The following is a 23,438-nucleotide window of genomic DNA, read 5'->3' on the forward strand; positions in this document are numbered from 1 at the left end:
GACCTCTACAATAAAGTGCTGTAAAATTTATAGGTTCATTTAAAATAAGAAATAACAAAAAAAAGAGCTCTAAGAAAAATAAACCCCAATTTCTCTTATTTTTCAGTTTATTTTATAAAGCGTATTCCCAAACTTAATAATATGTCTCATGGGAATTCTTAAATCCAGGCACTTTTATAAACTAAAATCTTGTTCATTGAATAAAAATAACCAGTTTTCAGAACTTTAGAATAAGCTGTAGATGGCCATCCTATTCTTTAAACACCGGAAGAAGTATAAATTGGTAGACTAGATGTCATTGGGATTTTGAGGGATATCTGAATAATCCCATGAGAATATCAGGGCCATATTGCAAGCCATGTCCTTACCTACATTGCTTCACAGTGGGTGCAGTGGGCAAAGAGTAGCTTTCTTATTTTTGGAGATTGCCATGGCCTCTGAAGACATCTCAGGCCAAGTTGAATAACCCCTATATTCAAATTTTCAATGTCCAATTACTGACCTTCAGTACTTCTTTTTGTTTCTTAATTTTTTTTTAGTAATTCAAGATTTTCATACATTGTATTGTGATTGTGTTCAATTCCCCATCTACTCCCATACTCATCCCCTATACCATACCCACCCAACTTAGAGACCTCATTTATTTTTTTTTTTAAATCCATCAAGTCAAATTTAGGGCTGCTTATATATACTTTTGTGTATAGCCACCCAGTAGAGTATATTAGAGCTACAGGAAGCCAATGCTCTTAAAAACAAAACAAATTTTTCTTTCCCAGCAGCTATTAATTACCAATAGCTTCTCAGCCGGGAATGAGACTCTATGCTCATCTTCTATCTCTGTGTTACGATTTGGGCTGGCTTGAGTTTGCACAAGCGTCATACATGCTATCGAAACTGCCATGAGTTCATATGACAGCTGCCCAACTGTGTGCAGAAAGTACTGTTTCCTTGTAGCCATGCACTGTCTCTGGGTATTACAGTCTTTCTGCACCCTCTTCAGCAACAATTCACGAGTTTGGGAGAAGGGGTGGGATATAGAGGTCCTTATTTAGGTCTGAGTACTCCACAGTCGCTTGCTCTCTACACTTTGGCCCATGACTTGTTTCTGTGTTAGCCTCCATCTACTGCCAAATGAAGTTGTTCTGATGAGGGTTGGGACATGCCCCAATCTGTGAGTATAATAAAAAGTTACTGTGAGTTGGTCCTTCCATTTATAACTCTTTTAAAGTGATCCTAGTCCGTATCATTTTGCATAACATACCAATAGCCTTTGACAAAGCAGGTTTGATTCCTTCTACTTTGATCAATTTTCCCCTTTTCTACATATGATCCCTCTCATTTTCTCCTGTTTCCTTTCATTCCACACCACCCACTGCCCACATACACATGCCTTTTAAAGTGTCTTGGCTGCTGTTCTCTATCTACGCCCTTCACCTACAGTTCTCTATCTAGCACCTTCACATTACATGTTCATGTGCCTTAAATAGCATCTGTTTGTTACTGTTCTAGCCAAATAATGCCCCTCAGTTCCATGTATCTATTTAAGACCTTTATTTGCACATATACTCGGTACCTCAAAATTAACATGTTTGAAGTAAAGTCTGCCCTACCTCACAAAGCGAACATTATCCAATGCTTTCTCCACCTTCTTTATCTTTCTTCATTCTACCAAACCCAGAGGTGCCTTCAAATCTTCTTTCTTTCTACTACCTGTGGACCATCACCTCAATCAAGACAATTCTTGTCTGAGCCACATTATTTCTGACCTGGTTTGTTGCAACTATTCCTAATGAGTCTTCATAACGCCAGATCTCAAAAGAGTAGACAGATAGTCTTTTTAGGTCCTAAATCAATTGTATCTACCATCTGTTCATAGGACCACAGTATCAAACAAAGCTAAGTCCTTACCTGGTCCTTAGTACTGCTTTGATCTCCACTGCTAAGTTGTCTCACTCGAACTCACTGACCTCTCTCTGAGATCATGTCAATTCTTTTTTCTTTGCATGCTGTGACTCATATGCCTAAAGGTCCTCATGGCGGAGCTCTCTTCAAATCTGCTCAATCATTGCCTCCTAAATGCAATCTACTCTAACCTCCCCCCTCCCCTTTTTGAGAGAGGGTTTCTCTATGTAACAGCCTTGGCTGTCCTGGAACTACTTCTTGTAGACCAGGGTGACCTCAAACTCACAGAGATCTGCCTTCCTCTGCCTCCCTAGTGTTGGGATTAAAGTCATGCACCACAACCACCCGGCTCCTCAATGTAATCTATCCTAAATGTCCTGCTTACAATGAAAATCCTTGCCTGCCCTGTGTCCTCAGTTTCCGCAGTTACCATGCCTTGTTTAACTTCCAATCATTTCACAGAACTTACATTTTTTTTTATTATTTATTACCTCAAAGTAGAGCATATTCACTATCATCAGAAGTCTTTCACTGTTTTGTCCATCAATACATTCCAATCTAGAATGATGTCTCCATCATTTTATTCCATAAAGAATAAAATGAGAGAAAAGCAGATGTGACCCCAATGTCCTTTAAATGAACACCAAAAGTAATGATTAAGTAAAATATACTTCCACTTAAAATTTCATTAGGTAAAATAGTTTTACTGTCAAAGCATGTTGGACTTCATTTAAGATGAATCCCTTAAAGTTGTAATTTCTCTCATTCAATGATCTACTCTATAGAATGAGCATTTGTCAAACTTCTATAAAATAATAGAGATGTAAGAGTCTAAAAATATTGGCAAAGTGAACTCTTCTGTGCCCAAAACTTTATTACTCAACAAAAACAAACAAACAAACCAACAAACAAAAAGCATGGAACAAAATTGCTTTGTGTATGCCAATGCAAAGGGAAATAGCATAGGCAACATGCTCTAGGTCCTTCAGAGAGGGGAGGTCATAAGGAAGCAGGACACCTGAAACTATAGCATAGATGATGCGGTGTCACAGATCACTGACCCTGGTGACAATGTTAAAGGGATATTGATTAGCTGTGGGAGTCTAAGAATGAGCTGGAGACTAACACTGAAAGGCTGTGCTTACCGAGACCCCCTACTCTTTCATGAACCTTCTTTCCAGAAAGTACACCAGGCTCTCTAGGTGAAGACTAGAGAAAGTCCCCTTGTGCATTTTTTAAAGTGAAGAAAAAAATCTGTTACAAGAACCTCTGATCTCCTTAAAAGACTGATATAGGGACATTTATTTTATCAGAATCTAACCAGCATGTGAGGTTTTATCAAAGCCTAGTCAACTGGAAGAAAGGACTTACCAACCTAAATCAATTTTATCTTAGTTTCTACTTGGGAAAATGGAAATACCCACAACCTCTTCTATAACCACATAGGGGAAGGGGAATACCCACTCCAGCTAAGGATAAACATTCTATCACCCCTGTAAGAAGGGGAGCCAGGAGCTGAGAAACACTTATGATTATGAAAACCATGTCCTAGACACAAATGCTCACTGAATAACTGAACCATAATTATATGATACTGCACTACCTCACCTGCAAAATTTTTTTGACTACTCCTATACAATAACAGGATTCTGAATGAAAGAATGACATCTAAGATCCTAACTACAAAGGTGTCCCTAGAGAAATGGAAGCAGAACTGACCAAAGACATTACAGGAAATTGTAGACTTTGACACAGTTACAACATGCACAGTAAAAAAAAAAAAAAAAAAACAACACCTTCTTCATAGCCTTATAAACATAGAAACATCACACTACTCAGTATTTGACTTTGTTTCTTCCACATGAAACATCCTGTTCAGCTTCCCATGGTAAATAATTAGAAGATAAGTTATAAAAGACAAAAGGAAATTTGATGAAGCAAAAAGCACATACCAAAATCCAATTCAAGTTTAATGCATGCCTGTAATCCAAACCCTTGGAAGATGGAAGCAGGAGAATCAGAAATTATAGAGGATATCCCTCTGTATGCTGTGAATACCATTGGTTAATAAAGGAAAGGCTTTGGGCCTAGAGCAGAGCTATAGGGGAACAGAGCTAGATGGCGAAAACTAAACTGAGTGCTGGGAGAAAAGAGGTGGAGTCAGAGGGAAGCCATGGAGCTCCACCAGAAACAGATTTTGGAACTTTAGCTGGTAAACCACAGCCACATGGCAAAACACAGATTAACAGAAATGGTTAAGTTAATATGTAAGAGTTAGCCAATAAGAAGCTAGAGCTAATGGCCTAAGCAGTGATTTAATAATATGTTTTCTGTGTGATTATTTCAGTTCTGGGTGGCCAGGACAGACAAGCAGCTCCCTTCAACACAGGAATTCACGGTATCTTCAAGACAGCTTGAGCTCACGAGACCCTCATTATCAAACGTGGAAGAGTTTGGAATATCTGACCAAGTATTTACTGAATGGTCAGTAGGCAAAGAGAAGCATTGAAGAAAAAAAATGGGTAATACAGAAGAAATGTGGGAGTTCTAGGAAAAAAAAGTAATTGGAACAGAAACAAAGATGAATTACATAATAGACTAGATACTGCCAAGCAAAGAATAGAGAAGTTAGAAGATAAGCTAATAAAATGTCCTAAAGTAAATGCAAAGAAGGTTGAAAAGAATGAAACAGAGAAGCCAAGAACTGTGGGACAGTTAAAAAAGATGTGTCATGACATGGGAACCCTAAGAAGAAGAGAAAATGGGGAACAGAAGAAGTGTTAGAAGTAGCAGGAGAACGCTTTCCAAAATTCATTTAATGGGAAACACTGAAGACAATACATACCCGAAATCTCCGTCTAGGAATATCATATTCAAATAACATGAACACAAGATATTGTGAATTCTTTGTTATAAATTGAAACCTTCTGTTTTTAGCAGGCAGATCACCAAGGCTGAGCAAATAAACAAAACTCAGTATCCTATGTTTTAAATGTGGAGTAGTTGTAACTATTCCTATGTAAGTACTGTTACAGCAAAGAATCGGCTCCAGATCTCTCCTGTTCTTTCATTTTTCTCAGAAAACAGCATATGCTTTTATTTAAAATATCCATAGTAGAAGTAGAAAAATCACATTTTAAATAAATTTATAAATCACTTTGATTACCCGATTACATTTTGTAAAATATAGTTCTGGGTGTTTACATGTGTATGCACTTGCGTGTGTGTGTATGTGTGTGTGTGTGTGTGTGTGTATGAGTGTGTGTGTTATGAGTTCTTTTAACAAGCATTTGTTATTTTACAATAGGAAAAGTACAATCTTCTTCCCTGATAAAGAGGATAGAGAAAGAATGTCACTTGCTGAAGCGCTGTCTTTGACTTCAAAATGATAGACAGATAAGGCAGCAGTAACTCGGCATGAGAGGCATTCCTGGAGGTATTTGTTGCAAATTTTCTAGTTTGAAACTAGACTGAAGGAGAAGCAATATGTACTTGACAATTGTAGTTTAGACTTTCCAAATTTTCCTTCTGGGTAAATATGAATTATTCTGGCCGGGTATGTTATCAGGTTATCTGAAGGGAGCTGTTATGAAAAACAATTTGATTCCATTTTCTCCAAGAAACCAAGATTTGTTCCTCTCTGTGCACCTGAGTTATTTCACACACACCCCTCCTTGTTTTTTTTTTTTTTTTTCAGGCAAAGGCCAATGTTATTTAGAGGCCTTTATGCATGGCCCACCAGAGAGGCCCTGTTATCTCAGTCTGAGTTTTGAGAACCTCACTCAAAAGTGTCTTTCAAGAGAAAACAAACAATTACATTTAATCTTGGTTGGTGTTGGGCAATTCATGTTTCCTTGGATACATAATTTTCACTTGTAGAAAACTGAACATTTGTTTGGATGGTCTTACTGAGAACATGAAAGCGGGGAATGCTACGCAAAGCAAGTTCTTCTCATAAGTCCCAGCCATGGTTGGTTTCCTCCCACTTATATTTCTCCCGTATTGTTATTTGATAGGAAGGTTGGTTACTTACCCATTGGGAGGTTTCACTTCGTAAGCTTAATTTCTTTGTCAGTTGCCTTTTAAGGCTACATGTTTGCTTTATCATGACAGCAGTTCTATAAATTCCCTCCCCATATATCAGCCAGTGAATAGTTTTGTTACATTCTTGGAATGAATAATACTCTTTATTCCACCTCAGTTATGAGTCTGACTGGTGATTTCTCAGTTCTGAGTTATTTCAGACTCTTACATTAAAATTTGGGTTCTAGTTCAACCATTTTAACCTAAATTTTCTTGGTACTTATTTTGTGATTTTTTTTAAAAAAATTATTCAAATTTATTTCAAGTGAACAAAGGTTATACTCTGGGATTTTCTAGATAGTCACCTCTAACTTTTCATGTTCATGTTTTATGTACTTAATTTTTAAGGTTTTTAAAATTTATTTTACTTATTTGTTTGTTTATATTTGGGTTTTTTGAAACAGGGTCTCACTATGTAACTCTGGCTATCCTGGAACTCATTGTGTAGACCATCTTGACTTCAGACTCACAGAGATCTGTCTCCCTATGCCTCCCCAAAATTCAGATTAAAAGTGGGCACCCACACGGAAGCTCGTAGCAGTCTGTGGCTCCAGTTCCGCGGTACCCAACACCCTCCTGCAGGCAGAACACCAATGCACATTTTAAAAAACAGTGGCCACCACTATGCTCATGTAATACATGTTCATATTTTTAAACATCAAAGAAATAATATTATAGGAGTGTTCCAAAATTGATATTTGAAGAAAATATCCCATGACCCTCATTGAGAAATCGAGTCATTTAAAAATGAAGATATGTGTGCTTGATATTTTTATTTACACCATTTTACTTTTCAAGCTTTGTTCTTTTTTTATCAAATCAAAAGAAAATGTGTCATAAAAGTATTTTATACTAGATGATATAGTTCACTATATTTTTCCATTGATTTGTGTTTTTTGTTTGTTTGTTTGTTTTTAAGACAGGGTTTCTCTATGCAGCCACATGATGACTATTTTTACATGTAAACAGGATTAGGCTAAAATTCCTGCTTCATTAAGCACTAACCTAAGGTTGGCTGTGAAGATGCCATGTCTATGCAAGTAACTCTTAGGCAAAAGGTTTCCTGGAAATAAGAATTCTGCCTCAAGTTATAGCATTAACTCACACCTGAGATTCCACCCTACAAGATAAGAACTTACTATCCACGCCACATGTGCAAAAGTCAATTCCTTTAAATAAATAAATAATACTACATATGTTGACCGACTATATATATGGATATGTATATATACGTGCATATATTTCTCTGAAGAATACTAACAAAAAAATCTTAGTATTTGGTAGTCTAAAAACAAATATGTACCTAAAGAAATGTTTGCCTTCTTCTGCTTGCCGTTTGATATTTCTGTTAGCGGTAAGGAAATAAGTGAAATGGATGCTAACTAGTCTATACACAGGTGTTTGATATCATGGCATCCCAGAATTTCATGATGCATCAAGGAAAGAACCAAGAGCCAAAACAGGAAAGGACCTCAGAACCTGGGGTAACAGAAGAACTTTTCAGTTGGGAACCAGTAGTGTTAAGTCTAAAAGCATAGAGACCATGGTGAGTCCTTCACCTACTCGCTACTGAGATTAAATATAACCTCAGGAGACAGCAGGCCAACATCTCAGTGAAACTAAGTAAATTCCGGAAGAAAAAAAAAATCATAGAACTGGTACAGGCAATGCCCAGCTACAGTAAAAAAAAGCCTAGAATTCATAAACATAGAGACTATATATAGGTGGTACCTACGCTAGAACTTTTTAAAAGTGCCCCACATGTCAATAAAAACATGTGACAAATAGCAGGCACTTAATGGAACCACTTAATCAGAATGATAAATTCAAACTTGAAGCAAGAATAAAACAAACAGAACAGCAACAAAAACCAAGTGAAGTCTATAAAATGCAGGTAATAGCGTTAAAACTATGGGAAAATATAAAAATTTCTCTAGAATAAAATACCATACTGCATTCTTAAAGCTAAATTGGGGCAGCATATTTTAAATGATATATTACATTATTACATAATTCTTAGAAATAAAAATATGAGATCTGAAATTTAAAATTCATCATTATGGTAGAACTGTAGTTAAGGAAATTTCCATGAAGGTAAACCAAATCACGGCAGCAAGACAAAGAAGCCTTGGTTTGGGGTTCCAATTTGTAATTGGAAGTTAAAGACAGAACACAATTATTACTGAGAAGATATCAAAAAAAAGATCTTTTCAGAAAATAAACACATAAACTTTCAGATCCAAAATTATCATCACTATGAAAAAATAGACCACCACAGCGCACAGTGGAGACCACAGGAAGCCACAGTCCCTCAGAGGCAATCACGGAAGAGGGAGGAGTGGAGACTTCAGAAAACTGTTGTCCACCTAGAATTGTATAATGGCTAAACTGCTAGCCATGTGTGTGGGAATGGGGGATAAAAGGTTTTCACACCTGCAGTTTCTTTACTGATCTGAGGGTTCATGTGGAGGATGGGCCTTGCCAGGACTCTAAGACAAGGAAGAAAGGGGATTTTCCTTATTTGATTATAGAAACAGCTTTCAAACACACACACACACACACACACACACACACACACACATCTGCCATGTATATTCTTACATTTTTCTCTGTTTACGCAGCTGTGTTGAATGTCCACTCACTTATCCACTTTCTGAAAAGTTGTCTTTGCAGTGAATCTTTAAGTTGGTTCTTGCATCATTTGACTACCTCCCATACAACTATGAGCCCTTGATTCCTGATCCAAAGTTATTAAAAGTTCTAACCTCTCAATCCACATGTTTGAGTTCTGGGTTTGTTCTCACTTGCAAGCAGGTAATAGGTAGAAGATGATAATTTTAGAAAATTCACTGATTTGAAAATGAGAAAATGTTATCTATTGTTTATGAACAGTAAGTAAAACTCAGTCACCCATCTCAGTTGCTTGCTTTGGGACGGCTAACAGAACGCTACTGTGAGTTCTAAAATTTGCAGTGGTCTCAATATTTTATAAAATCAGATCACACAAACTATTTCTATACCTTTAGTTCAAAATCAGTTGATTGAATTTAATTGATTGGTGATCTTAAGTTCTTTAGTGATCTTTAGTACTATTTCATTTCCTTTCGAAACAACTCTATGAGGGCAAACCCAACTCACTCAAGGCTCCTATTTTGAATGGTATTGAGCCTTGGGCCTCACCTATGTTAAGCAATTGTCCTCATCTGTATTCTGTGCTCCTCTTTTTTTTTTAAATTTGAGACAGAGTCTTACTAATTTGACCAGGATGGTCTTGAACTCTCTGTCATCTAGAAAAGCCTGAACTTGCCATTCTCTTTCCTCAGCCTTCAGAAATGCCAGGATTATTGGGCATGCTATCAGGCTTGTCTAAAACCAATTCAGAAGTATGTAATCTATTAATTGCCCTATTTACATACCATAAGCTTAAAATTTTTTAATATATTAAGATTTTTTGAATGGCAATGCTTTTTGCAGATAGTTTTAAAACATAAGAAGCTCAGTGAAGATTGCTTATTGGAATATACCAGTGTGAAAATTAATTTACCACATCATCTTCTTCAAGTCAGAAAATCTATGTTAAAAGAAATTGTGACCAGTCATAACAGACAAGGATTAAAAAAAAATAGTCATGGTTTAAAAAAACAAGAAAACTGCTTTTGGATGCTCATTTTAAGAATTAACTCCTAATAACCAATAAAAAGAACAAACATTTTAGTCTACCTATAGCTGATAGTTACAGTATCCTGTGCTTGGATAGCATTATACAATTTATAATACAACCTTCATACTCACTATTTAATTAACTCCTAAAGACAGATCTATCTATGGCTTTCTTAAGTACAGATGCAGAATCTAAGAGACTTAATGAATGACAGGGAAACTCATTCTTAAGTTTCTAATTCCATTGTGGGGTTCTACTCAAACTCCCACCATGCTCACTCACCCAGAATGTCATTCTTAGTGTATACTTACATTTCAGCACACCTTGGATTTCATAAACAGGCTTGAGAATCACAGTTCCATGAAAGTCTTCAGGGAATGGATTGGGCGAGTCCCACTTATTTGAGAAATTTGTAAGTTTCACAGTCCGTGTTCTGTTCTTAGGAATCTTCCATTCAACAATTTCTTTTAGGGTATAAATATGCTCATCCTCACACTCATAGAACTCTCCTTCTTGTGATAATGGCAAAGTGAAGGAATGACTCTGGTGATTCCTTACCACACCGCAATTCACCAGTACTTCTCCGTCAATCTCTTCAATTGAGTTGAGCCTTATTGGCTCACCCTGCTTTATGGTAAGATTCTCTACTTTTATATCCTTCAGGTGATAAAAGCAAGGATGTCCTCGTCTACTAGGTCCAATATGAATGGTTCTTGTGATTTCTTCCACTGTAAGGTACGGAGTTTTATCCGCCATGACCTTAAATAGACCTAAGAAGAGAATCATGTGATTAGAGTTATTACAAGGAAAGTTGTCATAAGAAAATCATGATAATAAAGTCATAAGTCAAGCATAGTATAACATTTAAATATTAGGTGCGTATTTTATGCATATGTGTATGGACATGGGTAGACCGAAGGGCATGCACATGTGTGTGGAAGCCAAACGATCACTTCTGTATCACTGTCCTTTGAGACAAGGTCTATTTTTTGGCCTGGAGCTTACCAAATAGGGTCTCTGATGGGGATCAGGGTCCATCTCCATTTCCTTAGATCTGGATTCTAGGCCCCAGGCCCAGCTCTCTTACCTAGAATCTCAGGGTAGAACTCAGCCCTCAAGCTTGCTATGCAAACATTTTACTGACTACGCTATATCCTCAGTCCAAGATGCTTACTTGAATCTTAAACTCTTCTATTAAAAATGTCAACATATACTTTTTAGATTATTAAATAATCTGAACAGGAACGGAAATTAAAACAAAGGAAGTTTCTTGAAATACCAAATAACCCGTCCTCAGGTTATTTGTCCAAAAAACCCGACTGAGATGTATGCTGTCTTAACTACCAATGTGATTTTAAGAAAGTCATTTAATCTCAACATTTTTCTAATTTTTTAAAAAAGAGAAGATTTGATTAGTTTTTCCATGAATATATTCTCCTTTAGACACACCAAATTAAAAAGTGAAATACATTTCCCAGAGGGAAATAGATTTAGTCAGATTTTGATTGAAAAGCTGTACAGCTGGAACTAGAGGATGAATGTACTAAATGTAACTGAACCATATGCTTTAAAATACATTTCATGTTGTGTATACTTTACCATAATGAAAAATAATTGCATCATTATAATTAATGTAAGAGTTCTTCACTACTTTGGAAGCGATACGACTCTCTAAAGAGAAATTTGACATGTAGAATGTCCAATTTTTCTTTCCTTGTAAAATTCTCAGAGGAAAACACACATTAATAAATCATAATGTAATGGATCACAGTATATGAGCACTCCCCAAAAGGCTTCATGGAATTATGCCTGCTTAGGTTGTTGCTTGGACCGACTTTGTGCATGTGTATATAAATGAGTGTGAGTGTTGATGTTTGATCTCAAAGGTATGCCCACCTATATGTGATGGTGTGTGTGCGTGCATGTGTGCCCATGTCTGGGGAAAGACAGGAATTGACAGAGGGTGACATGCTCAATGCCCTGCACTTTATTTATTGATGCCGGTTCTGTCACATGAAACCAGAGCTCACTGATCATTTAGCCTAACTAGCCATCTTGCCCCACACACCCTTGAATTTGCCTCGCAAGTACTGGGATGGGAGATGGCCACTTTGCCTGCCCTGACTTTTTACTTGCTTATAGGGATTTTAAGTAATATGGAAATTCCTGGGAATCTCCTCTGTCTTAGTTACGACTTTGTTGCTATGAAGAGACAATATGACCACAGTAACTCTTATAAGTAGCATTTAATTGGGCTGGCTTACAGTTCAGAGATTTAGTCCATTGTTGTCATTGTGGACAGCATGGTAGGATACAGAAAGACATGGTACTAAAAAGGTAAAAAATTGAACCTCATGTTTGTATGGCAAGCATTTTTTCCACTGAAGCACCTGACCATCCCTCGGGACTGAATATCTTAAATGTATCATTCATCCTTTGTATTATTTCTCTATTTTTAAAAACTAAAATATATATAGAAGCTCATGGAAGAGGTTTATTTATGTTTTAGATATATGGATGCCATGAGCCACAGAAGAATTATTTAGAGTCATCTTTCTTAAAGAGTAGAGTTCACCTAAGGTGATAGCAGACCTAAAGTATCAAGGATTAGAAGGAACCTGATCCCCATTGGCAACTATTGTATCAGGGAAATCACTGTCCTTATTCCATTTTATTGGGTGTCTTATTGCAAGAAGTTTTATCTAGGAATTCGTATGTTTTCTCCTAGGACATGACATATAACACAGTTTAATATACCAAATGGTAAGATGCAAGGAAACGATCTGATTAACTTAGCTCTTCTTCCACTATTGCAACTAGTCCAAAGTGGCCCTCCTAATGAGTAGCCACTGGTGTCATGTCAAATGGCACAGGTTTGCTTTTGCTGAGTATGACGTCACAATTGCAAATCCAGTTTACCGTGTCAGAAGCTGAATGTAAAATTAAACACCATCAAGACTGATCTCTTGTGGATTTCATCACTTCTAACCATCTTTATCCACAAAGAATATAGTTAAACTTGCTGTTCCTTCCTACCTACTTGTCTAAAGTACTTGTCATGTTCTCTTTTTTAGGTATATTTTTCAAATTGTGGGGAACAATTCTGGTCTTCAGTAGTGGGGGCATTTTTTTACAGAAGGGTGGCCACACACTCTACTGCAACCACGGTCCCCTTTAAGCTCCATTTCTGTAGTGAACTATTTAGAAAAAAAAACTGAGCAGCTCTCTCTAACAGTTCCTTTGATACCTCACCACTCACGATGTTTAGGGATATGATTCCAATAACTTCACAATTGGTGTTTCCTTTCTGGACATGCTTTTTCCTAATAATGTGTGTTAGTCTGTTCACATTTATTTATTTTGTGTTCATGTGCATGTGTGTATGACACACATGCCGTGAGAAGCATGTGAAAGTCAGAGGCTAGCTTGCAGGGTTGGGCTTTTACCTTTTTACCAGGTAGGTCTCGGAGACTGTTTGGTGACAAGTGCCTTTCCCTACTAAACCATTTTGTTCGCTCTCACCATTATTCATATATTAGGAGAAAAAATTCTTTTAGAATGAACACGTCACTTGAGAAAAAATTGTAAGGAAAATGAAACAAATTGAAGTGTTGGAGTTAGTTAATAGGTGAATATATTCTCTAAAGCCTTTTATTTTACATTTTGAGGGAGTTATAACTTGCAATTTTTATTATATTTAAATGCACCTATTTGTATGGGAGAGCCCAGGCCATGGCATGTGTGAGAAGTTCACAAGGCAACTTTGAGGAGTCAGTTCTTTCCTTCTATGATATCTGTCCTATCAAATCAAAAGTCAGAAAGTCAGATCCATCAGACTTGCCAGCAATTGCCTTGACCCTCTGAGCAATCTTGTCAGTCCGTAACCAATACTCGATAATGTTCAAAACACTAAGCAGTGAGACATTTTTAGAAATATACAAATGTGAATAATTTCTTCATATGCATTGTTTGTCTTGACAATTATCTTTTTAGAACAGTAAAACAAACATCACTACTGGGAAACATGGAAAAAGGTCACAATTTTCACAGCCTAATCATGATTCTAAAAATCTCTAATCAGAGCTGGGACATCAAATTCCTCCTCTCTTCAGCAAGCCAATCTGTCTCCCTGTTATACATATGACTTACAAGGACAAGCTCTCCCAGGTGGCCTTTGCTTTGCCCAGACTAGTCAGTCTCCCCTAATCCCAGAAAAAAGGGATCACTTATTGTTAGTTCTCTGTGCATGGTTTATTCTCTTCAGATAATTTTCTGCCTTTTTCTCTTTTCTGTAATCAATTTTAAAGTTATGTTTCCTCAAAATATATCAGAGCATAACTTTGAATCCACCATATAAAATCATTTAGAAGATTGCTGAGTCTTTTTACTCTAGTCTAGCCTTCAAGCTTCTTTCCCAATTTCAACCAAATCTAGTTTCTCCATCTCTAACATGAATAATTTTGAAAGAAAATTTAGCTACTTTTCTCATCTTCTTCTCATAGCAACAATATTAGAGTTTTTAACTTATTAACAGTTCACCATGGGCAGCAATTTGCATGCATGATACAATTTTATTTTCTAAATAGCAACATGAAATAGCTTACATTAATAAAACATGAACATTTCACAAATAAAGATGTGAACTTTTGAATAAATTTTCCCTTATCACAAACTCATAGAAACATATTAGGGTCTGGTCTTTCAAAAGTACAAAGGCTTAATCACACTTATGCATTTCAATTTTACATCATTATTACAAATCATCAGCTGCCTAGCATTTCATAAGTTAACACAGGTGGTTTCCAAATGGGTACTGATCTTCCCTTTGGGCAGAGAAAGATGTAGAATTTTCAAAATTCGGCAAGAGAAGGAAAGGAAAATCACTGATCTTTAGGACATTGTCTGGCACTAATCCCTGGTATTGGGTGGTACTCTGCCTCTGACGCAGCATTGTGTAGAGGAGGTACTAGGGACTCCACCAAGCAGATGAGGTGGAAGCACTGCCCAATCAAGTTTATGTACATTAGTGTGCTGTAGGTCACCAGACATATTGAAGCAGATTTGTAAAATATATGATTATGTTTCAAATACAGGGATCCTCATGAAATAGGCGAACACTTTATACATGCCCTATAAGAAACCATGGACTGGAAACAGTTACTATTACAAACACATGGGAACATAGCTAAACAGGACAAAGTTAGCCTTTCTTCTCCCACCTAAGTTTTCCCTCAACCACATGATGGAGTATAACAATAATATTCCAGCCTAATAAAACAGGAAAATAGGATGAACCTTCCTTAATACTTCAAAGTTAACAAATATAAATGTATATTCACTGTTACTATAAAAAACTTTTATCGCTGTGATACAAGTAAAATCTAATATATACAAACAGAAGCAAGTAAACTTTGTATAAAATCATATATAATATAAATGTATGTGTGTGTGTGTGTGTGTGTGTGTGTGTGTGTGATGCTTGAATTCTTTAAAGGAACAATGCCTGTGAAGGAGCTGGCTGGGAGATAGATTTTCCAGTTGTAGATTTCTGTGAATCTTGTCTTAAAGCAGAAGCTTCCACGCATAATCTCTAGATATGGTTTGATTTACAATCAAAATTCCTAAGCATCCTTGTTATTCATTATTTGTCTATTAGCCCTCTCACTTCACATGGTTCTTCTTGCTTTTCTATCATTTTGTTGCATTGCCAAGACATTTTGTAATATTTCTGTGTATGCCTATGAAAATTTTGACACCTCAAACCCAGTGTTTTAGTAGAATTTCCATAGACTATTCACACCCCAGAATATCACACTGGATTTTGTTGGAGGGTCTTCAAAATGCTATACATTTATTGAGTTTGAGCAGGAATATAAGAGTTTGGTAGTTTCAAGTGGGGATTGCCAGTTCTGAAAACTGGAATTCAGTTCTAGGCCAGCCCTTTCTGCACTACATGTGAGAACATAAACCTTTGTAGATACAATGTCTTCTTCTAAAAAGTAGGGTAAATGACATCACCTACCTTATAAAGTCATTATGATATTTAAATTCAAATAAGTAGCATATTTAGACAATATATAAAGAAAATGCTTATTATCGCTCTTGTTTCCTCTTACTTGGGTTCCAAGCCATTACAGGTTGACTATGAGGTCAGATAGTATAATATCACTACAAGTTCAATGCCAACTAAAACATACTATACATTCTAGACTGACTCCAAACAAACTATAAACTGACAACACAAACTCTACACTCAGTCCCTAGCACACATAGAGCAAATTTTCCCAGTGATGATAATTTCCACAGATTACACTAGTGTTTGCAAATGGAAATAAGCCTCAGGTAATGTGGGATTCCCCTCTGTATGCTGTAAATACCATTAGTTAATAAAGAAACTGGCTTGGGCTGATAGGGTAGAACAGAGCTAGGCTGGGGGGGGGGAACTAAACTGAATGCTGAGAGAAAGGAGATGGAGTCAGAGAGAAGCCGTGGAACCCCCGCCAGAGACAGACATGCCAAAACTTTGTCAGTAAACCACTGCCATGTGGTGATACACAGATTAATGGACATGGGTTAAATTAAGATATACATGTTAGCCAATAAAAAGCTGGTGGTAATGGGCCAAGCAGTGATTTAAATAATATGGTTTCTGTGTGATTATTTTGGGTCTGAGCTGCTGGGTGACTGGGAAATAAGTGGCTCCTTACAACACTCAGGTGGCATGTTTAGGTGGCCCACCTTGGGAGAAGTATTTCCAGGTTCCATTCAGGAATCCAAACCTATGCTTTGATAAAAGACTGAAAATTTAACCACCCTAATTTTATGTTCATAAAGAGCAGTGATGGAGAGGGAGAAGGAACCATTGTGAGCACATTTAAATGCACATGCTGTGCTGCTTGTAGTAATCACGAGGTAGGCATTATGCACAGCTCCCCAAGTTACCCTGGACAAAAAAAAAGCCACAAAATGCCAAGGTGTTTCTTGAAAACGCATTTTATTCAGGACTCTGGAAGGTAGTTGAAGCCATAGATGGGGGACTACCCCTCCCTCTGTTTTAATGATCTTAATTTGCTAATGGAATGTTCGTGGCAAGATTTTGGGAGCCATGCAGAGCTGATTGTGTTGTTCGGTATTGATGTTGCCTGCAAATTAAATGTACCTAAGTAGCCACCTGTTTGTGCTTATGATTATGCAAAGCCCCATATGTTTCCCTCTCAACACATGGGAGGTAAATATTGAAAAAATTATTCTGGTGTGAAGGGTGAAAACAGCAGCAATTCTTTTGTAACTGTCAACATATGCCGTCCTGTTTCTGGGGATTGTGGTGCTTTGTTTGACATATTTGCTGATTTTTGCCATGTAGTCAGTGTTGTTGTTGTTTTTTTTTTTTAAATCTGTTACCCATAGTTATGCAAAAACAACTAAGATCCGTTTACATTAAATTCAAATTAAGAGAGGTATAATTTTCTGAGATAACTGTAAATTTTAAATGGATGTTGCAGATTGCAATGTAAATCGTTTGATTTGCAAGATAAAGAAAACGGAATGACTTTCCCTTGCCTAAATCCCCCAGCCTAAAATAGAAATCCTTTCCTCCAAGTGTAGCCCTTCAGCTCCAAAGAACAGGAATTTGAGGTCCCACCTAAATTTGACATTTTCAAGCATGGGCAGCCTGTGCTGCCAATGAGACTTAGCTGGAAAGCCACTTGTCATCCTCTGACAATCCTCGTCAGGCCATCTAAAAAGCCATTGAGCCAAAGACTTAGCCAGTCTTCCTGTGGACACATGGCCTCCCAATTCCACTGGGGTTTTTCATGACTCCCTCATCATTTTACCTCCAATTCAACCCTCAGCCTATACCTCCCTGTTCCCATTGCCTTCTCTAGAAGGGCTAATTGTTGACAGTCTTCAGGGCCTGTGGGCATCTGCCACTCTTTGGAAGATGCTTCTCCTGTTTTCTTACTCCACTTGGTCTTTATTAATGCGTAGGCAGTTTGCACTGTTTCATGTAGTGAAAGGACAGTATTAGTGTTTCCTGATATCTAATTTCAACTTGAGTGATGGGGGTGGGTAATTTGTCTATCTGTTGCTTTCATTGTTTAATTAATAAAGAAACTGCTTGGCCTCTGATAGGGTAGAATTTAGATAGGCAGAGTAAACAGAACAGAATGCTGGGAGAAAGAAGCCGAGTCGGAGTCGCCATGATTCTCCCACCCGACACAGCCGCAGGTTAAGATCTTCCCTGGTAAGCCACATCGTGGGCTACACAGATTATTAGAAATGGGTTAGATCAATATGTAAGAGCTAGCCAATAAGAGGCTGGAACTAATGGGACAGGCAGTGTTCAAAAGAATACAGTTTCTGTGTAACTATTTCGGGTAAAGCTAGCCAGGTGGCGGGAAGCAGCCCCGCCACTCATATTACAACACTTGAGGAATAAAATCAGATTTAAAAAAACAAAAGACCAAAAGTTTCAGACTTGCTGCTGTGATGCACAAGAAAGGTAAACCAATTAGGCTTTCTACCTATGACATATAACTAGTAAGGTTATCGACAATCTAACAGCCCTCTTCAACTCTTCAACTTCCCGATAAAAATTTTACTTACAATGGTGATGGAAAATATCAAAACTTTATCATCAAGGACCAATTTCTTAAAAAAAATAAGACAGTGGAAACTTAGAATTATAAAGGTCATTTTATGCTGAGCCAAATTTAATAAAAACTCCCTATGTATTTTTAAAAGGTAATCTTAGTAAGAGAGGTCATGACATACTTGCTTGTGTTGCGTGCCAAGGTACATGATAAACTCTTATGATGTTAATGTTTTACAGCTCAGTGCATGAGGAAACTGATGAATTGAAGAACATAGCTACAAGTTCACCTAAGTTTTCTTTTCTTTTTTTTTATTGAGCTTTCTTTGTCACTGTAGAGTGACATTGTGTGTCTTTAGGATTCATCTAAGCAGACATATTCACTATTAAAATCATTCATGTTCTCACTAGACTGAAAGAACCTCTTTAATTTTTGGCATATACTTACGAATCTTTATGTATATACCAGTAAAAAGGTTTTTTCAAAAACACTGAAACACTGCTATTTGTATAGACTTTCTCTCTTTAGTTTCAAACCATAACTAAAACTAATGTTGTAAGAATCTTTAACAAATAAAACTTTTAATGGCTGAATAACATAGTGTAACATTTTTATTACTACATTTTTTTTTTGCACCTGGGCTTTTAACTTGATTACATTACCTTTCCCTAATAAAAATTCAAAAATAACTATTGCTTTAGAATTTACTCTGATGTGTACAGCATTGGATTAATGTTTAAAACATTAGAAGGCCTTTCCTTCTGTAGACTACCGTTCTAGGAAGACTGGACCAAGGCATAGACAAGCACAATGTAGTCCTTAACCATAATCTCTGCACATCTAGAAAGTGAGCATTTGCTAGTTAATTGACCGATAGATCCTGAAGAATATCAAATCTTTTCTGAAGGGCTAGGCAATCTATTGCTGAATTTAATTTCATATAGTGTATGATTTAACCTTCAGTTTGATTGAAGAGTGGCCATTCTTTGACGCTTCATTCAACCAGGATGAATGTAGCTAAATCAGAAAAATGTAGCTAAATTGCATAGGTTAAAGTTTTCACAATTGTATTAATTTATACCAGTGAGAACAAACTAAATTCCATGTGGGTAGAAGCCGTTTGAATTTCTTCTGTCCATTGCTCACTTCTCAGTTAACTACCCACTAAGTTTATCTTTTTGCTGATATTTGATTGTGTGTGTGTGCATTTATAAAAATTGAACCTAGAACCTCATACAAGCAAACCAAGCGTTCTGTACTAATTTACACCCTCAACCCATTTTTATTTATTTATTTATTTATTTATTTATTTATTTATTTATTTATTTAGATTTTTGGGAAAGGATCTAGATAAGATGTTCAATCCAGCCTTGAATTCACTCTAAATCCCAGGAAGACCTTGACCTTGGTGATCGCCCTGCACCAGATACAAGTATTATAACTGAGATTATAGACCTACCTCATCAAAGTTAACTTTTATTGACTTTTTGGTTTATAGTTTAGTTTTAACCAGTCTTATAATTTGCAATTGGAAAGCTGTTTCAAATATCATCAGTATTAGCTAAACGTTAATTTTTTTCATTTACTTCTATTATTTTCTATGTATTAGAAGTTGATGATACAATTTACTATGCTTTTTCTGAATTGCATGTAACTATTAATGGAGAGACATTCTGTTGTAGATTAGAAGGCTCAAGATAATTAAACAACTTAACTCTCCACCCCAAAGTAATATTCTGCTTCCATAAAGTATAATATAACTTATAGCTTTATATTAGGCACTAATATTGGTAGAAAAATACTTCCTCAACACCCCATTTTGAAAAATATTTAAATATGATTGATCTTTTATTCTCCAAAATGAACTTCATGGTTATATTTTCAAGGACCAATATTGGCATAATTGTTATTATAAAACATAAATTACATTTATCATTGAGCTAAACATAAACGAATTCAGAATCAATATATTTGCAAAATTCAAATTTCTAATTCAAAATATTAAATATATCTAACTATTTTTAAATATATTTTCCCTAAATTTTGTGGTTCTTTGAAAAAGTATTTACTCCTTTTTTTTATATCTACGTATTTTTGCTGAGTGTATTCATTCCCTAACCGCCTACCCTGACTTTCTTCACCTTATCCCCCTCTCCAATTCCTATTATCCTCTTAGACATTTGCAGTCCTCTGTTTGGGTCACATATACATATGTTATCAAGTCAAGTAAATATTCAATAAGTAATCCTAAAATATACTAAACAGTTACGTTTATATTTATAAATAAGTGTTTATGTCTCTGATACTGTTTTACACCTTTTTGTAACTCATCGTCTTAGAAAGCTTGCTTAATTAAGAAAATTCTCAACTTTTTCTTTCATTGAATTTTACTAGTATTTCTGTGCATTATTGTTATCTGTAAATAATGGTCATCATCTCAATGTTGGAGGTTTTCCAACTCATGAATCTTGGGCATATTTACTTATTCCCGTTTCTAAAACAATACCAAATAAGATACAAGACAGGCACCCTGACGTCCCAGCTGAAGAGCCGTACACAGGATGGTCCATACCTGCCTGCGGTGCTCAAGAGCTGCACAGTCTCTGCTGTCCATCTCAAGCCTCACTACTCTTTTCAACTCCAGTAAAATTATAAGTTTAATTAGAGGGTGCTTTAAAAAAAATTATTGTATGGGACAAGGATACCAACGAACATAGAATCACATTCTTTAAGCACATAGGTTTTGTTATACTAAGTCAAGTTCTAATAAAGTTGTATGTATAAAAACATAAGGGGAAGATGAACAGTTCAACTTCAGACTTTAAAAAGCAGCTAGGTTGGTCCCTCACATGTCCCTAATAATAATGCAGACTGGTGAAGATGCTACAAAATGTAATTTAGCAGTATATGTCAAGAATGTTTTAAGGTCTGGGGATATGACTAATGAAGGGTAGAGTAGTGACCTGGGAGATCCTAGGAACTAGTTTTGACTCTCAGCTTCACAACACACACACACGCATGGGTTCCTAGTGCTCAGAAGGCTGATACAGAAAGACCGTAAGTTCAAAACCACCCTGAGATACATAATAAGATCCTGTCCTAAAACAAATAAACAAAAACTCTTTAAAAATAGTTTAATTTTATTTATTTTTTATTTTTTCTAGATGTTATGCTTTTCTTTAATAAATATTAATATAAGCTACAATTTTATATTCCTTTTTTTCTTTTTTTTAATTTATTAAAGATTTCTGTCTCTTCCCCACCTCCGCCACCCCCTTCCCCTCCCCCAATCAAGTCCCCCTCCCTCATCAGCCCAAAGAGCAATCAGGGTTCTCTGCCCTGTGGGAAGTCCAAGGACCACCCTCCTCCATCCAGGTCTCGTAAGGTGAGCATTAACCTTCATCAGGCGATGAAAGGAGACAGAGACAGAGACCCACATTGGAGCACCGGACTGAAATCTCAAGGTCCAAATCAGGAGCAGAAGGAGAGCGAGCACGAGCAAGGAACTCAGGACCGCGAGGGGTGCACCCACACACTGAGACAATGGGGATGTTCTATCAGGAACTCACCAAGGCCAGCTGGCCTGGGTCTGAAAAAGCCTGGGTTAAAACAAATATTTTTATTTTTAAGCCAACAATTTCAAGCCCATGAAATTGCAGTAATCAGATGTAAGAATAAAGTATTTGTTTCAAAGATTTTTCATTATAATAGAAATTGCATCAATAACTTATCGAGAAAAAAATGTAATAAAAAATGGAGGATGCATATGAGAAATACAGAAAACAAAAATTGTCCTTTTGAAGAATATTCATTGACAGAGGTAAGTATATAGAGATGAACTTCTGCATGTTATGTTAATGCAATTGACTACCTGTGGGTAGTTATTTACTGTACCTATAAAATAATATAAACAAATATATCACAAGCAAATATTATCAAATAGCTCTAGTATGAAAATTACAGGGCTTTTATTACTTTCCTTGAGTTTTCTTCTATTTTCTATGTGTTGCAGGTAATAGTATGAGAAATTGATACACTCTAAACTTGGGCCATGAAAACTTATTCATCAATGTCTACAGTAGTTCTTCCTTGTAATTATTAAAATATGAAGAAATATAGAGGGTTTGGGGGTGGACAGTGCACATACAGACAAAGAAATATCAAACCCCATTAAAAAGAAATAATTCATTAATCTATGAAAAGCTCTGAAAAACCCTTATGCACATTTAGGGAATGAACAAAGGAAATCTGAAAAGGCCACACACTCACTTAATTCCAAGCATGTGACATTTAGAAAAAAAGTAAGACTTCATAGTTGGTAAAGGGTGTAGAAGAATAACGGGTGCACAGAAGACTTTCAAGGCAGTGAAACTATTTCATACGATACTGTAATGATGAATATGTATCATTATTCCTTTACCAAAACCCATAGACTTTACAACACCAAGAGTAATCAATGACCTCAGAATATAGGTCCTTCCATTACAAAACTTGTACCACTCTAGTGTAAATTGTTGATCTTGGTAGACACTATGCATATTGGTTTGTGGAGTCAAGAAGGAGATGAAAACTAAGTTGTGTTCTAACGACTCTTGCTAAAAGAAGCAAGATATAAGATAGAATTTGCACTATTTTTATAGCTATATTATCATGGGGGATGTTATAAACAGCCTCTAAATGCTTGAAATATCATTGAGTATAAATAAATAGCAAACCATACTATGTCTGTTCTGTAAAGAGAGAAGGACCTGAGGACCAGTGTTCACAGTTTTTAAGGGCAAGTCAGTTGCTCTCATAATAGTCTTTCCATGGTAATGCTGAAAAACAACACCATTAGTAGAATTACACAAACGGGAAAAAATGAACATGGAATGATAAAATAGAGCTCAGAAGCAAACATGAAATATTAAAGAACAACATCAGCTCCGGATTTGCCCATTTTCATGACATTATATTCAAAACAAAATTCTGGTCCAATGCTAAGAATTTAAAATACACATGGGTGAAAAGTAAAATATTATTTTAACCTAGAACTTTGCAATCTCTTTGTCCTTAAGGTGGTATGTGTTATTGCTAACCAAAGGCTAGAAACTAAGAAAATTAATCTTATTATGTTTTAAATACACAACACAATTGACCCTAAAATTTAAATAGTAAATTAGTACAAAAGCTGACTTTCTTTTGCATGTTAATTTGCA

At 36.2% G+C, this 23,438-nt stretch overlaps 1 protein-coding gene across 1 annotated transcript in view; it reads right to left on the reverse strand.

The window, feature by feature from the left end:
• The window catches only part of Themis (thymocyte selection associated), a 170,578-nt gene that overhangs the window by 91,115 nt on the left and 56,025 nt on the right, over nt 1-23,438 (reverse strand). Inside the window, exon 3 of the mRNA XM_050138243.1 lies at nt 9,958-10,416. Within this exon, the coding sequence (XP_049994200.1) occupies nt 9,958-10,416 (459 nt within the window). The remainder of the gene's footprint in view (nt 1-9,957; nt 10,417-23,438) is intronic.

The sequence above is a fragment of the Alexandromys fortis genome, unplaced genomic scaffold (genome assembly GCF_014885135.2).
Source record: "Alexandromys fortis isolate MF-2015 unplaced genomic scaffold, M_Fortis_MF-2015_v1.1 scaffold_14, whole genome shotgun sequence".
Lineage (NCBI taxonomy): Eukaryota > Metazoa > Chordata > Mammalia > Rodentia > Cricetidae > Alexandromys > Alexandromys fortis.